A 16984-nucleotide genomic window follows, 5' to 3' on the forward strand; every position below is an offset into this window, starting at 1 on the left:
ATGGAATCAACATCTGAAGCGGGCGAATCACCGAGGAAAGAGAGAAAAAGTAATTTCCAGCAAGTTTCTCAGGTTTTCTACGTATTTCTCGAATTTCCAGGGCACGAATCAAGTGACTATGAGATTTCTGAGATTTCTCCAGGCGAGGAAAGCTCCGTAGAGGTTTTTTGGTTTTTTTCAATCGATTTTCACCTGAAAACCCCAATTAAAATTGCAAAATTGCTTTCAGGACCACATCCCCAGCAGCAGTGAGATGCAAGAAGAGATCGAGGAGCTGAATAATTCGACGAAACCTACGCCGAAAAGCAGAAAACGGGCGGCTCAAAGCGGCCCAGTCGACACTTTCAGCCCATTTCACTTCAAAAAGGATATTAGTACGTGGATGGATTATCGATTTTTATTCGGAAATATTGATCAAAAATCGATATATATTTCAGCGAGTAGTTTCTTGCCATACGTGCCGAAAGTTTGGTCAGTGCAAAATACGTACCGAATTCCGACAGACGTCATTTTAAACACTATTCGGACGGGCGGCACCGAAGGATTGGGCAGAGCAGAGGTAAAAATGCGAAAAAACTGAAAAACTGTAGGGAAATTCGAATTTTCCGCTAATTTTTGGAGTTAAATGTCTGAAATTGTGAATTTTAGGGTTTAAAGTGACATTTTTGGGGCGAAAATTTGAGTTTTTCGCTGAAAAAAGTGCCTGAAAATTCAAAAATTAGCCGGAAAATTGAATTTTAAGGTGATTTTAGTGGAAAAAATGCCTGAAAATTTGAATTTTTCAGTTAAAATTGACATTTTTGATGGGAAAATGTGAGTTTTTCGCTGAAAAAAATGTCTAAAAATTCCAAAATTAACCAGAAAATTGAATTTTTAGCTGATTTTATTGGGAAAAATGCCTGAAAATTTGAATTTTTACGTTGAAATCGACATTTTTTGGTGGAAATTATGTCTAAAAATTCCTAAATTCTGCTTAAATCCGGTGATTTTCAATATTTTGCCTTCAAAAATTGAGATTTTGCATTAAAATTGGCTTTTCTGTGGGGAAATTCGAATTTTCAGCAGATTTTTGGGGAAAAATGTATGAAAATTTAAATTTTAGGGTTAAAATTGCCATTTTTGGGGGAATATTCGGGTTTTTTCGCAGGAAAAAAGGTCTAAAAATGCAGAAAATAGCCAGAAAATAGAATTTTTAGCTGATTTTAGTGAAAATTATGTCTGAAAACTCAAAATTTTAAGTTAAAATCGACATTTTAGGGGCGAAAGTGCGAGTTTATAGGGAAAATTCAACGAATTTTTGTTAAAAATGGCTGAAAAAATCGAGATTTAGCTTTGAAAGAATGTATTTTGTAAAAGAAATTCGAATTTTGAGTGAATTTTCATGGTTTAAGCTGAAAAATTCCGAAATTTTTGAATTTTGGAATTCAAATTGACATTTTTGGAGGAATATTCAAGTTTTTCGCTGAAAAAAGTCTATAAAAATTCAAAAATTAGCCAGAAAATTGAATTTTTAGCTGATTTTAGTGAAAATTATGTCTGAAAACTCAGAATTTTAACGTTAAAATTGACATTTTTGGGGTGAAAATGTGAGTTTTTATTTGATTTTTGCCATATTTTGACTGAAAAATTTAGCATTTAGCCTGAAAATTGACTTTTTTCGCGGAAAAAATCGAAAATCCATGGAATTTCGGTGGAAATTATGTAATTTTAACGTCAAAATTTACATTTTTGGACAAAAAAAAATCGAATTTCTGCTTAATTCCGGTGATTTTTAATATTTTGGCTGGAAAAATTGATTTTTCAGCTGATTTTTAGGGGAAAAATGTCTGGAAATTCAAATTTCAACGAATTTCAGTTAAAAATGGCTGAAAAAATCAAGATTTAGCTTCTTCTTTTAGATTTAGCAACTTGTATTTTGTAAAAGAAATTCAAATTTTGAGTGAATTTACATGGTTAAGGCGGGAAAATTCCGAAATTTTGAATTTTTCAGTTAAAACTGGCATTTTTGGGGGAATATTCGAGTTTTTTGCAGGAAAAAGTGTCTGGAAATTCAAAAAATAGCTAGAAAATTGAATTTTTAGCTGATTTTAGTGGAAAAAATGCCTGAAATTTGGAGTTTTTATTCAATTTTTGCCGAATTTCAGTTAAAAATGGCTGAAAAATCGAGAAATTCGAAATTTGGGCCCCAAAAATCTGGTTTTTTTTTAAAGCTAAAAACTTCGAATTTTCAATTTTCAGCTGGGAAAAACGGTCGGTTACGACTCTACGAACAAATCCGGCGGCCGTCGAGTATCTGATTGGATTGTAAAATGCACAACGGAGCATCCTGATCATATTGGACAATTTCAGAAGATGAACGGAAAAGTTCGCACTATTAGGTACGAAATTGGAGCATTTTGGCTTAAAAATCACGTTTTTTCTGTGGAAAAATAGTGAAAAACTGCAAAAAATTGAAAAAATCCATAAAATCCCGTTTTGCAGATATTTCTGGAAACAAAACGAGCAACCGGAGCGTTTTGAGAAGCTTTTCGAAGAATTTCAGCAATTAACCGCATGCCAATGCCCATTTAAAATAGGAGAAGTTATAAAGTTTCCTGAGAAGAAATTGAGTAAGTTTTCGGTGAATTCCTGCTGAAAATGTGTGGAAAAAATGGCGAAAAATTACGTTTTTTCCATGGAAAATTTGAAATTTCAGCTGAAACTAATGGAAAAACTTTGAAAATACGCCAAAATTGATGTAAAAATTCAAAAATTTCGGAATTTTTCAGTTTAAACCATGAAAATTCACTCAAAATTTGATGAATTTCTTTAAATCTCGATTTTTCAGCCATTTTTAACAAAAATTCGTTGAATTTTCCCTATAAACTCGCACTTTCGCCCCTAAAATGTCGATTTTAACTTAAAATTTTGAGTTTTCAGACATAATTTTCACTAAAATCAGCTAAAAATTCAATTTTATGGCTATTTTCTGAATTTTTAGACCTTTTTTCCTGCGAAAAAACCCGAATATTCCCCCAAAAATGTCAATTTTAACCTTAAAATTTGAGTTTTCAGACATTATTTCCCCAAAAATCTGAGGAAAATTCGAATTTCCCTACAAAAAAGTCGATTTTAATGCAAAATCTCAATTTTTGAAGGCAAAATATTGAAAATCACCGGATTTAAGCAGAATTTTGGAATTTTTAGACATAATTTCCACCGAAATTCCACGAATTATCACTTTTTCTGTGAAAAAAGTCAATTTTCAGGCGAAATTCCACAATTTTTAAGTCAAAATATGACAAAAATCAAATTAAAACCCACATTTTCCCATCAAAAATGTATATTTTAACGTAAAAATTCAAAATTTCCCACATTTTTCCTAATAAAATCAGCTAAAAATTCAATTTTCTGCCTAATTTTTGAATTTTTAGACATTTTTTCCTGCGAAAAAACCCGAATATTCCCCCAAAAATGTCAATTTTAACTGAAAAATTCAAATTTTCAGGCATTTTTTCCACTAAAATCACCTTAAAATTCAATTTTCTGCATTTTTAGGCCCTTTTTCCTGCGAAAAAACCCGAATATTCCCCCAAAAATGTCAATTTTAACTGAAAAATTCAAAATTTCACTCATTTTTCCCACTGAAATCAGCTAAAAATGTGCAATTTTCAGACACTCTACGCGTCAGTGACGTCACTTTGAAGCGATTCAATCGAATTATTGCATTGGTTAACCAATTCAGAGTTATTGTGACAATTAGTCGACTTATAAAAACGATATGCGAGCAAGAAATGGCTGATGGATATAAATTTCAGGTTAATTGAGCTGAAAATTGAGCTGAAAAAAGAGCAAAAACTGCCTATTTTCCATTAAAAAGAGTCGAAAATTGATAATTTTAACGTTTTTTCAACGAAAAAATGTCAAAAAACGAGAAAAATCAGACAAAAACTGCCCATTTTCGCTTGAAAATGCCCAAAATTCGATAATTTCTTCAAAATTTGCAGATTTTTCCCAAAATTTCCACTAAAAATCCCAATTTTCCATTCCAGATCGACAAAAAATCAGTGATGAAATGCCTTTTGGCACTCCAAACGAAAGGATTCGTACGACTTTTTGATACAACTGTTAGATCTGATAATATCAATCATCAGGTACAGTTTTTGCAGCGAAAATTGCAATTTTCACATATTTTAGTACAGAAAAATCAATTTTTCAGCCATTTTTCACATAAAAAACTGATTTTCCCCACTAAAATCCAATAAAATTGTGGAAATTTCGTGTTAAAATTCCATTTTTAGCATATTTTCTCCCGAAAAAAACCCAATTTTGGACTTTTTTAACCTTAAAATTCTAAATTTCTGACTGCAAATTCAATTTTTCTATCAATTTCCTTCTGGAAAACATGTAAAAATTCAAAATTTTCACATAAAACCCAATTTTTACATGATTACATTCGAAAAAACCTCATTTTGTATCTTTTTTAACCAAACGAAAAATCTAAATTTCTTGCTGAAAACTCCGTTTTTCTGTCAAATTTCCACTTAAAAATCTGATTTTTTCCTCCTAACAAGGGAAGGCTCTGAACTCGTTATCGGACTTCGTTACGCCATTATATACATTCGATAGAGAATAGTTACAGATGATCACTCCAAAAAATTTAGCTGCTTCAGAGCAGGTTCTACCAAGTTACGACATTTTGAAAGTGCCAAAATACCCCTTTTTAAAAATTCCAAAAAATTCAAAAAAATTTGGTTTTTTTTCTAAAAGTTGATATAAATGTTTTCAAATAGTTGGAAATGATGGAAAAATCATACCATACAAGTATCAGTTCATAATTCTCAAAAAAACCCTTGAATTGATCTACATGAACATCTACTTTTTGGAATTTTTCTCAGGATATGTAGATTAATTTAAGGGGTTTTTTTGAGAATTATGAACTGATACTCGTATGGTATGATTTTTCCATCATTTCCAACTATTTGAAAACATTTATATCAACTTTTAGAAAAAAAAACAAATTTTTTTGAATTTTTTGAAATTTTTAAAAAGGGGTATTTCGGCAACTTCAAAATGTCGTAACTTGGTAGAACCTGCTCTGAAGCAGCTAAATTTTTTGGAGTGATCATCTGTAACTATTCTCTATCGAATGTATATAATGGCGTAACGAAGTCCGATAACGAGTTCAGAGCCTTCCCTTGTTAGGAGGAAAAAATCAGATTTTTAAGTGGAAATTTGACAGAAAAACGGAGTTTTCAGCAAGAAATTTAGATTTTTCGTTTGGTTAAAAAAGATACAAAATGAGGTTTTTTCGAATGTAATCATGTAAAAATTGGGTTTTATGTGAAAATTTTGAATTTTTACATGTTTTCCAGAAGGAAATTGATAGAAAAATTGAATTTGCAGTCAGAAATTTAGAATTTTAAGGTTAAAAAAGTCCAAAATTGGGTTTTTTTCGGGAGAAAATATGCTAAAAATGGAATTTTAACACGAAATTTCCACAATTTTATTGGATTTTAGTGGGGGAAATCAGTTTTTTTTAGGTGAAAAATGGTTGAAAAATTGATTTTTCTGTACTAAAATACCCCTTGTAAAATTCAATAAAATTGTGGAAATTTCGTGCTAAAATTCCATTTTTAACATATTTTCTCCCGGAAAAACCTAAATCTGGACTTTTTTTAACCGAAAAATCTAAATTTCTGACCAAAAAATTCCAATTTTTCTATCAATTTACCCCTCAAAACCACAATTTTCAACATTTCCTTTTCCAGATTCAAATCATCTGCCACGGATCGATTGATAATGTGAAAAATGTTGAAATTATCGCTGGAATCGAAGAAATGATTGATTCATTTCATAAAGAAGGACGAGTATTTCCACACGGACAACACAGAACACTCAAAAAACACAATCAAATTGAAGAAAATCCAAAAGTTGCCGATGAATTTAATGAAAAATTGGAGAATGTCGATGAGGATTTGACGAGAAATCGAACAATTCATGATAGATATCAATTTTTCCGACTTCAAACACTTCGAAATAGTCATAAAGAGGTCGGGGTTTTCAGGTGGAAGAAATTGACGGAAAATCTGGGGAAAATTTGAAGAAAATCGCCGTGAGAAAATAGCGAAAAATTGACTGAAAAAGTTGAAAAAATGGCTAAAATTGCAAAAAATTGGCTGAAAAAAGCTGAATATCAAGAAAATAACCTGAAATAACTGAAATTTTGCTCAAATTTTCCGACTTCAAACACTCATAACTAAAAAGAAAAAAGACTGTTTTATGTAATGGAAATTCGAAATTTTCACTGAAACTTGTGAAAAATTAGAAAAAATAGCCATAAAATGCTTAAAAAATGGCTCAAATACCCAAAAATTGGCTGCAAATTGCCTGAAAAAGACTAAAAATTAGGAAAATAATTGAAATTTTGCATGAAAAGCTGGAAAAGCCCAAAATACAGCTGAAAATTGATTGAAAAACCACAGTTACCGACGAATGTTGGAAAAAATGGCTAAAATTGGCTGAAAATGGCATGGAAAAGCCCTTAAAAAGCTGAAAATTAGGGAAAATTGACTGAAAAAGTTGAAAAAATGGCTTAAATAGCCACCAAATTTGGCTGAAAATTCTCTTAAAATTCACTGATATGATTTTAAAAAAATAAGGAAAATAATTGAAAAAAAAAGTTTTAAAAAGCCAAAATTTGATTGCAAATTAACTGAAAAAGCCAAGAAATGATTTCAAAAAATAAGGAAAATAATTGAAATTTAGCTTTTTTAAAAGCAAAATTGAGAGAAAATAGAAAAATTGCTATAATAACTTGAAATAACTGAAATTTAGCTCAATTTTTCCGACTTCAAACACTCAGAAATAGTCATACAAAAAGGTCGGTTTTCAGGCGGAAAATTTGGAAATTTTGATAAAAATTGTGAGAAAATAGCGAAAAAATGCCATAAAAAAGCTGAAAAACTGGCTAAAATTACAAAAAATTGGCTGAAAGAGGTTAAAAGCTGAAAATTAGGAAAAAAAAGAAATAGTTATAAAGAGGTCGGTTTTGAGTGGAAAATCTGGAAAATTTGAAGAAAATCGTGAGAAAATAGCGAAAAATTGCCATAAAAAAGCTGAAAAAATGGCTAAAATTGCAAAAAAATTGGCTGAAAAAGCTGAAATAACTGAAATTTTGCTCAATTTTTCCCGACTTCAAACACTCATAACTATAATAAGAAAAAAGACTGTTTTATGTGGAAATTCGAAATTTTGCACTGAAACTTGTGAAAAATAGCGAAAAATTGAATGAAAAAGATGAAAAATGGCTAAAATAGCCACAAATTTTGGCTGCAAATTGCCTAAAAAACTATTTTTTTAAGCTGAAAATTGTTAAAATAACTAGAAGTTGCTGAAATTTGACTAAAAATTTACTGAAAAGTAGCAGCACAAAACGCGGAAAATTGATTTTTTGACGAAAAATTGACGAGAAATCGAACAATTCATGATAAATTTCCAATTTTTCGACCGGAAAATCTATAAATTTTGCTGAAAACTGCCTCAATTTGGTCTAAAATCGCTGAAATTGTGCTAAAATAGCCAAAAAAGTTTACCTGAAAATTGTCGGAAAAAAATTAAAAAACAGAAAATTGAGGAATATAAATTGAAAATTGCTAAAGAAAAAAAATAACTGGAAATAGCCAGAAACAGTCAAAAAAAAAATTTACTAAAAATTTGACAGAAAAAAACTGAAAATTAACTCGAAATTCTTCAAAATTCATTGGAAATTTGTAAAAATCGGGCTGAAAATCGATTGAAAATTGCCTGGAAAATAAGCCAAAATAACTGAAATCGAACTGAAAATTTACCATAAAAAATTCAAAAATTCAAAAAAAAAAAACCAGAAAAGTGTCAACTGAAAATTTAAAAAAAAAATTGAATTTTTCTGTTAGAAAATTCACGTAAAATTAGGCAAAAATGCTGAAAAATGTGTAAAATAGCTTAGCTTTGACTGAATTTTTACTGAAAAAGTATCCCAAAAAGCTGAAAAAATCCATTTTCAATAAAAATTCAGTCAAATCTAAGCTACTAAACACACATTTTTCAGCATTTTTGCCTAATTTTACGTGAATTTTCTGAAAAAAAAATTCAATTTTATTTTTTAAATTGATTTTTTTTCAGTTGACACTTTTCTGGTTTTTTTTTTAATTTTTGAATTTTTTATGGTTAATTTTCAGTTCGATTTCAGCTATTTTGACTTATTTTCCAGGCAATTTTCAATCGATTTTCAGCCCGATTTTTACAAAATTTCTCGAGTTTTTGGGCAAATTTCCAATTATTAAAATTGAATTTTACAAAAAATAATGAAAATCGCCCCCGAAATTTAGCTTTTTTTTTTTGCAGAATAACTTCCATGAAACGGACGAATTCAACGGAGGAAACTCGACTCTTGATGATTCTCAAATTGAGGATGAAAAAACGATTAATTTGGATGAAGAAGGTGCTGAAAATGGAGAAGAAGACCCGGATCAGGCGATGATTAACCTTTTTGGTACGGAAAATTTATGGAAAATGGCAAAAAACATACAAAAAATTTCCAAAAAAGCTGGAAAAATCGAAAAAAACTGCAGTTTTCACTATTCTTTTTGTTACAAAAATCGTAAAATTGTTCCACTTTCTGTCTATAAGTTCTCTGGAAAAATCGATAGAAACCGCCTGAAAATCTCTGAATTTTCAGCTGAAAAAGCTACAAAAAATTGGCATTTTTCGTCGAAAAATTGTTCAAAAATTGTGATGATTTTCCAGTGGAAATATAGAAAAAAATCAACGAAAATTGACTGAAATTTCAGCATTTTTAGCTGTGAAAATCAAAAAAAAAAACTGGTTTTTACCAACGGAAAACGTGAAGAAAATTTTGGAAAACCACTGAAAAATTGGCAAAATTATGCTTTTTTTACAATTTTCCTCTGAAAATGTGTTCGTTACTCAATGTTTTCTATTAAAACACCAAAAACAGAAAAAAAAAAGAATTATTTCTCGTTTAGAAACGCTTTTATTCTAAAAAATGGAAAAAAACGAAAAAAAATTTTGAGAAAAAACCGAAAAAATTGAAAAAAAAGTTATCAAATTTTTTTAAATCGAAAAGAAAAATGTTATAAAAGAAAAACCGAAAAAAATGAATAAAAAATGAAAAAAAAAACAAAAAAAAAAATGACAGAAAACCAAAAAAGCAAATGAAAAAACGAAAAAAAAAATGAAAAAAAAAAAAAATGAAAAAAAAAACGAAAAAAAAATGACAGAAAAACGAAAAAAAAACCCAAAAAAAATGAATAAAAAATTTAAAAGAAAAACCAAAAAAAAATGAAAAAAAATGGAAAAAACGAAAAAAAAAATGAAAAAAAAAACAAAAAAAATGAGAGAAAAACGAAAAAAAAATGAAAAAAACAATTTTTTTACTATTATAAAAAAAAATTTTGAATAAAAAAACCGAACAAAAAATAAAAAAAATAATAAAAAAAAATTTTAATGTGATAAAAAAAATCATATTCCGTCGTTTATTATCTCGAAAAAGTGCAATTTTCAGCGAAAAACCCGACGGTAACTACTCCAGCATCAAAATTGAGATCGAATCAATTCTATTTCGGACGAGATTCGCTTGGATATCAGAATAAAACCGTCCGCCTCATGATTCTCCATGAAATGATCTATAATTTTGTACATGGACATCCGATTGACACGTCTCCGACGGCTTTTGATTTGTACGTTTTTTTTGGAAAAGAAAATATAAGCCAAAAAATACAATAATTTTCGAAAAACAACACGAAATTAAAAAATTGAATGTGAAAAAAGCAGAATTTAAGAGAAAAGCAGTGAAATTCGCTGAAAATTGTGTAATATATTTTGGACAATTTTTTGGACAGTTTTCTTGTAAATTTTGTATTAAAAAAAAGTGTCAATTGGCTGAAATTTGTTATTTTTTGAATTCAGCATTTAGTACTGGAAATATGCATTTTCACAAAATCTAAAATAATCTAAATTTGAAAAAAAAAAACGAAAAAAGGATTAGATGAAGCTGAAAAAAAAACACGCAAATTTCTTGAAAATATAAAAATACGAATAAGATTTTTTATTAAAAAATGAACCAAAAATTGATTAAAAACAGAAAAAATGACAAAATTTCAACAAAAAAAAAATTGAAAAAAATTTGATGCAACCGATATGAAATTTGAGATCATATGGAGAAATGAGCAGAAAAAAGCAGAATTAACGAAAAATTCTGAAAACTTGGGTTTTTTGTTTAAAGGAGAGGACTAACAACGGCTCGGAGTTCAAATGAACGATTTTCGTAATGAAACTGCTCAAAATTTTTGTCAAAAATTTTTTATGGCGGTTCAAGATTTCCGGGTCCCACCACGAAAACTCCAGGGTCACTGTAGTTTTCGCGGTGAGACCCGGAAATTTTATTTTTCCTAAATCTCTCTGAACCCGCCGGTCATAATTATACTTAAATGAAAGCTTACGGCGAGCTGAATTCGAATACTAAGTGTATGGTTGAGCTACAGAAACCTGACGCTGAATTTCGCGGCGAGACCCGAAAATTACCAAAAACTCTCAAAAACCGTCAGAATCGATCAAAATATGCCAAGATTATACTTAAAGGAGGACGACTAACGGTTCGGACGATTTTGAACGTATAGACCAAAAATAAGCTCAAATGAACGAATTTCGTAATGAAACTGCTCAAAAAATTTTCAAAAATGTTTTATGGCGGTTGAAAATTTTGAAAAAATTACACTGATTTTGGCTAAAATCATGAATTTTTCTCATTTTTTCGTGTCACATCTGTCCGAAGTTGGATTTTTTGGAATTATCGTCCTTTATTACATATATTGGTAGTTTATCTCATTTAATTTCGTTGATTAAAGTGCATTTAAACCCGATAGGTAACCAATTTTGATGATTTTTGGTCACCTATCGGGTTTAAATGCACTTTAATCAACGAAATTGACTGAGATTAATTACCAATATATGTAATAAAGGATGATAATTCCGAAAAAGTCAACTTTGGACAGATGTGACACGGAAGAATGAGAAAAATTCGTGATTTTAGCCAAAAGCAGTGTAATTTTTCATTTTTTGAACCGCCATAAAAAATTTTGAAATTTTTTTTGAGCAGTTTCATTACGAAATTCGTTCATTTGAGCTTATTTTTGGTCTATACGTTCAAAATCGTCCGAACCGTTAGTCGTCCTTTAAAATTCTTAATTTTTTGCTCTGAAAATCTCAATTTCAAAAAAAAAAAAATCCACAACGATGGTTGGGGTTTTGTTTTGAAAAAAAAAACATGATGTTCCGTACAATTTATGATTATTTTTGAATTTTAATCATTTTCACAAACTGTTTTGAACACTTCACTGCAACTTTTTCCTCACGAGGGACGAGGAAAAGTGGTTTCTAGGCCATGGCCGAGGGGCCGACAAGTTTCAGCGGCCATTTATCTTGCTTTGTTTTCCGCCTGTTTTCTTTCGTTTTTCATTGATTTTTTTCGATTTTTCTTAATAAATCTGATAAATAAATATTTTTTGCAGATGCTAAAACAATTTCCAAGTAAAAAAATTATGCATTCAGTCGGCAAGTAGCAGTGAAAGTGGGCATTGTAATATGATGGATTACGGGAATACAAACCCTAAACTTTTTCTGGAACATGATACATATGCTGCTTAGATGTTGAAACTACCTGATTTTCATAACGAGACCGCTGAAAAAGTTTTGAGGTTTTCAAAATTCAACTTTTTGTGCGAAAATCTCGACTTTTTCACCAAAAAAGTTGAATTTTGGAAACCTCAAAACTTTTTCAGCGGTCTCGTTATGAAAACAGGTAGTCTCAGCATTTAAGCAGCATATGTATCATGTTTCAAAAAAAGTTTAGGTTTTGTATTCCCGTAATCCATCATATTACAATGCCCACTTTCACCGCTGCTTGCTCACTGAATACATGATTTTTTTACTTGGAAATTGTTTTTGCATCTGCAAAAAATATTTATTTATCAGTTTTAATAAGAAAAAACGGGAAAAAGTTGTGAAAAACGAAAGAAAACAGGCGGAAAACAAAGCAAGATAAATGGCCGCTGAAACTTGTCGGCCCCTCGGCCATGGCCTAGAAACCACTTTTCCTCGTCCCTCGTGAGGAAAAAGTTGCAGTGCCTAAAAATTCCACCTACTATTTTCCAGATTCCCACCAACTCAACCATATCGTTCATGGGAAGTACGTGATGATTCAAATGCATATGTATATTTAGAAGAAGAATCTCCATATCGTTTTATGCCACCACAACCACAATATGATGGAGTTGATCGGGGATGGTTTATGACATTGGATCTACTTGCCGCGTTGCCGCTATCGGTTTTTGTGCTCACCAATTATGTGCCAAATACTATTGATGTGAGAAGATTTCTCTAGATTTCTCTGGGAAATTAAAATAATGGTGTACAATTCCGCGGAAAGATTTAAAAAAAGCCTGTAAATTTCCAGATTTTCAGCAAAAAAATTGGGTTTTTACCCCAGAATTGCAAGAATTCTCTGGAAAAAAAACCAAAAATAATACAGTAGTAAATTCCGTAGAAATCTTTAAAGGTGGAGTAGAGTTTGTGGGTATTTTTCAATTTAGATATTTTTCAAAATTTTTTAAATGAAAAGTGGAAAAAAACGGGGAAAAATACGATTTTCAGTAGAAATTTAATTTTTTTAATTTCTATGTTTTAGTTTTCCACTTTTTAATAACAACATTTCTAAAAAAAAATCTAAATTGGCGGAAAAGTGTGCTGAGATCCTAGAAAAATGTTAAAAAACGTTAAAATCTGGGTTTTGTTCTACAAAAAGAAGTATATTTTCGGTAAAAATCGAATTTTTCTTTGAAATTTTGCACATTTTCATCCAAAAATCTAGCTTTTGTCAGCCAAAATCTGACCAAAAATCTCAAACTTTTCGGGTAAAAACCAAAATTTTTGATGAAAATCTGGGATTTTACGGGTTTTTTAAAGGGAGAGTCGAGTTTGTGGGTATTTTGTTGAAATAGACTAAAACTGGTCCAAAACCACCAAATTTCATAATAAGACTTCACAAAAAATTTCCCAAAATTTTTTAAGGCCGATCAAAACATCGAAAAAGAGCAAAATTTTGCTAAAATCTGAAATTTCGCACACTTTTTTTTTGTCACAGCCGCTGGATTCTAGTTTTTTCTGAAATTATCACACTTTATTCCTTATTCTGGTAATTTATCTCGCGGAAATTCGTTGATTGAGACAATTTTTAGGCCGATAGGCATCCAATTTTGATCATTTTTGGATGCCTACCGGCCTAAAAGCTGTCTCAATCATCGAATTTCCGCGAAAGGGTGATAATTTCAGAAAAAACTAGAATCCAGCGGCTGTGACAAAAAACAAAGTGTGCGAAATTTCAGGTTTTAGCAAAATTTGGCTCTTTTTTTTTCGATGTTTTGAACGGACATAAAAAAAATTTTGGAAATTTTTCGTGAAGTCTCATTATGAAATTTGGTGGTTTTGGACCAATTTTAGTGTATTTCAACAAAATACCCACAAACTCTACTCCCCCTTTAAAAAAACCCGTAAAATCCCAGATTTTCAGCAAAAATTTTGGTTTTTACCCGAAAAGTTATAGATTTTTGGTCAGATTTTGGTCCAAAATCAAGATTTTGGCTGACAAAAGCTAGATTTTCGGATGAAAATGTGCAAAATTTCAAAAAAAAATTCGATTTTTACCGAAAATATCTTTTTTCGGAAAAAAAACCCAGATTTTAGTGTTTTTAAACATTTTTCTAGGCTCTCAGCACACTTTTCCGCCAATTTAGATTTTTTTGTTTGAAATGTTGTTATTAAAAAGTGGAAAAACTAAAACATAGAAATTAAAAAAATTAAATTTCTACTGAAAATCGTATTTTTCCCCGTTTTTCTCCACTTTTCATTTAAAAATTTTGAAAAATATCTAAATTAGCGGAAAAGTATGCTGAGAGCCTATAGAAAAATGTTGAAAAATGCTAAAATTTGGTTTTTTTTTTTTGGAAAAAATCGAGTATTTCCTCCCAGAATATTTGCACATTTTTCTCAATAAAAACCTAGTTTTTATCGGAAAATCGTGGGATTTTCAGCCAAAATCTCTTGATTTTCAACTAAAAAAAGTAGTTTTCGAGTTAAAAAACCCCGAGTTTCCCTAATTTTTTTGATTTTCAAATGTTAGAAATCCTAAAAAAAATGTTGAAAAAAAATTAATTTGAAATTTTTAATTATATTATCAAAAAGGAAATATTTTTTGTCCTCTATTAAATTAACTTATCGCTCGAAATTGTCGAATTTTGCACGAAATTTTCTCAGATTTTACGCTAGGAGCTCTATTTTTAACCGAAAAATCTCAGATTTTCAGCCCCAATTGTTGGTTTTTATTTTTTTGATAATCTTCAAATTTTTACATATGAAAATCCCGAATTTTGTGCAAAAAATCAGTTTTTCAGTAAAAAAAAACGAATTTTCACGGAGTTTCACTAGAAATGTTTCGAATTTTCCGGTAAAAACATCTTTTTTTTTCCCGAAAATTTTCAGCTTTTCAGTCAAATTCTCAGATTTTAGAACAATTTTTAACGGAAAAATCCCGAATTTTTAGTCAAAATCACTGCAACTTTTTCCTCACGAGGGACGAGGAAAAGTGGTTTCGAGGCCATGGCCGAGGGGCCGACAAGTTTCAGCGGCCATTTATCTTGCTTTGTTTTCCGCCTGTTTTCTTTCGTTTTTCACAGCTTTTTCCCGTTTTTTCTTATTAAAACTGATAAATAAATATTTTTTGCAGATGCTAAAACAATTTCCAAGTAAAAAAATTATGCATTCAGTCGGCAAGTAGCAGTGAAAGTGGGCATTGTAATATGATGGATTACGGGAATACAAAACCTAAACTTTTTTTGAAACATGATACATATGATGCTTAGATGCTGAGACTACCTGAATTTCATAACGAGACCGCTGAAAAAGTTTTGAGGTTTCCAAAATTCAACTTTTTGTGCGAAAATCTCGACTTTTTTACCAAAAAAGTTGAATTTTGGAAACCTCAAAACTTTTTCAGCGGTCTCGTTATGAAAACAGGTAGTCTCAGCATTTAAGCAGCATATGTATCATGTTTAAGAAAAAGTTTATGTTTTGTATTCCCGTAATCCATCATATTACAATGCCCACTTTCACCGCTGCTTGCTCACTGAATACATGATTTTTTTACTTGGAAATTGTTTTAGCATCTGCAAAAAATATTTATTTATCAGTTTTAATAAGAAAAAACGGGAAAAAGTTGTGAAAAACGAAAGAAAACAGGCGGAAAACAAAGCAAGATAAATGGCCGCTGAAACTTGTCGGCCCCTCGGCCATGGCCTAGAAACCACTTTTCCTCGTCCCTCGTGAGGAAAAAGTTGCAGTGAAAATCTTTCTATTTTCCTCTGTTTTTCAGCGTCCTCTCCTGCTCACATACCTCAACGACCCGGTAAAACGTCATTTATGTATTGGATATCTACCCGATTCAATTCGTGATCCAATTATGAAGAATAAGAAAATTGTCAAACAACTTCAACATAGTTTCCTATGTCTCGCAGGAATGCGACTGGCTGCTGTTGGACCGAATCCATCGGTCAAAAGATTTCCGGGAGCTACTTCGGAGATGTATTATGTCGCGAGAAGGTAGCGAAATGTTTGAAGAAATTGTGGAAAATTGACTCGCGAGAAATTGAACAAAATGGACCGTTTTTTCCAGGAAAACCCGGAAAATTGTGTGAACATTCGCAAAAATCGCAAAAAAAATATTTTTTTTTCTTAAGAAATTTTTTTAAAAAATTCGCAGAAATTTTAAATATATTCCCTCAAAGTTTTCACCTAAATTTCAAGGTTTTATCTCGATTTTTGTTGAGATTACTGGGTTACTGTAGCTTCAAAAGTACGCAAACACCGACTACCACCGTAACCCAGCACACCGGATTTAACGAGATTTTAATCTAAATCTTTTTAGATTTTTGAAAAAACTCCGGAAAAAATGGAGAAAAATGGAAAATTTCACCAAAAAGTCCGCTGAAACGTCTGAAACCTTTTTTTTTTTTTAATTTTGATCTTCAAAAACTGCAGAAATAAGTAAAACCTACTGGAAAATTGATTTTTCTTCTACAAAACTCGAAATTATCGTGAAAAAATATTAACTTCCACAAAAAACCACATAAAAACTTTTTAAAAAATTGTCTGAAAACTATGAAAAATGTGAAAATTTCTGGAAAATCCATGTTAAAAATAGTGAAAAGTACAAAAACGCGCTTAAAATTCAGAAATGTTTCAAAAATTTTGCACATTTAAGTATAATCATGATGACCAGATTCTCTAGAGAATTGAAATTTTTCCGCGTCTCGCCGCGAAAACCTACAGTAACCCGGGAAGTTCGTGGCGGGACCCAAATTTCGTATTATTTTAGTTGAATTTTGAGTCTCGAAGGGAAAATTTTTAAGAAAAAACTTTTTTTTCGCATTTTTCCAAAAAAAAAAAACGTTTCGTTTTAAAGGTGGTGTAGTCAAATTTGGGACTATGCTTAAAAACGTTCTCGATGCTCGTACAAGTCGATATGTAAAAGCGAAACATCACAAAAATCTCGCTTAATCGAGTTATGAGCCTTCAAAGTGGCGAAAAAAATCTCGCGCCGTCCATCTAATTTGAATTTCGCGCGCAAATGAGCGCCCCCTCGTGTGTGTACTCCTCTCGGACAATCAAAAATCGTATTTTGTAAAATATTTAACGTAAAACAGTACAAAAAATAAATAAAGACATAACTGGATAATTCAATAAAATGTGCAATCAATCTCTCATTTACACCAAAAAATAGACAAAAATTCACGTTTTATTGAATTATCCAGTTATGTCTTTATTTATTTTTTGTACTGTTTTACGTTAAATATTTTACAAAATACGATTTAATGTCTCTTTTAAACATTAATTT

At 30.6% G+C, this 16984-nt stretch overlaps 1 protein-coding gene across 2 annotated transcripts in view; it reads left to right on the plus strand.

The window, feature by feature from the left end:
- Window positions 1-16984, plus strand: part of tftc-1 (GTF3C1 extended winged-helix domain-containing protein) — a gene marked incomplete at both ends in the record, with an annotated part of 33771 nt that continues 16787 nt past the window's right edge. For both annotated transcript variants that reach the window (NM_001307599.4, NM_001307600.3), the window contains 13 exons: window positions 1-49; window positions 101-162; window positions 230-374; window positions 438-559; window positions 2239-2378; window positions 2482-2609; window positions 3655-3797; window positions 4032-4133; window positions 5751-6032; window positions 8365-8512; window positions 9545-9719; window positions 12193-12403; window positions 15464-15690. In NM_001307599.4, the coding sequence (NP_001294528.1) occupies window positions 1-49; window positions 101-162; window positions 230-374; window positions 438-559; window positions 2239-2378; window positions 2482-2609; window positions 3655-3797; window positions 4032-4133; window positions 5751-6032; window positions 8365-8512; window positions 9545-9719; window positions 12193-12403; window positions 15464-15690 (1934 nt within the window). The remainder of the gene's footprint in view (window positions 50-100; window positions 163-229; window positions 375-437; window positions 560-2238; window positions 2379-2481; window positions 2610-3654; window positions 3798-4031; window positions 4134-5750; window positions 6033-8364; window positions 8513-9544; window positions 9720-12192; window positions 12404-15463; window positions 15691-16984) is intronic.

The sequence above is a fragment of the Caenorhabditis elegans genome, chromosome IV, assembly GCF_000002985.6.
Source record: "Caenorhabditis elegans chromosome IV".
In the NCBI taxonomy this organism is placed as follows: Eukaryota; Metazoa; Nematoda; class Chromadorea; order Rhabditida; family Rhabditidae; genus Caenorhabditis; species Caenorhabditis elegans.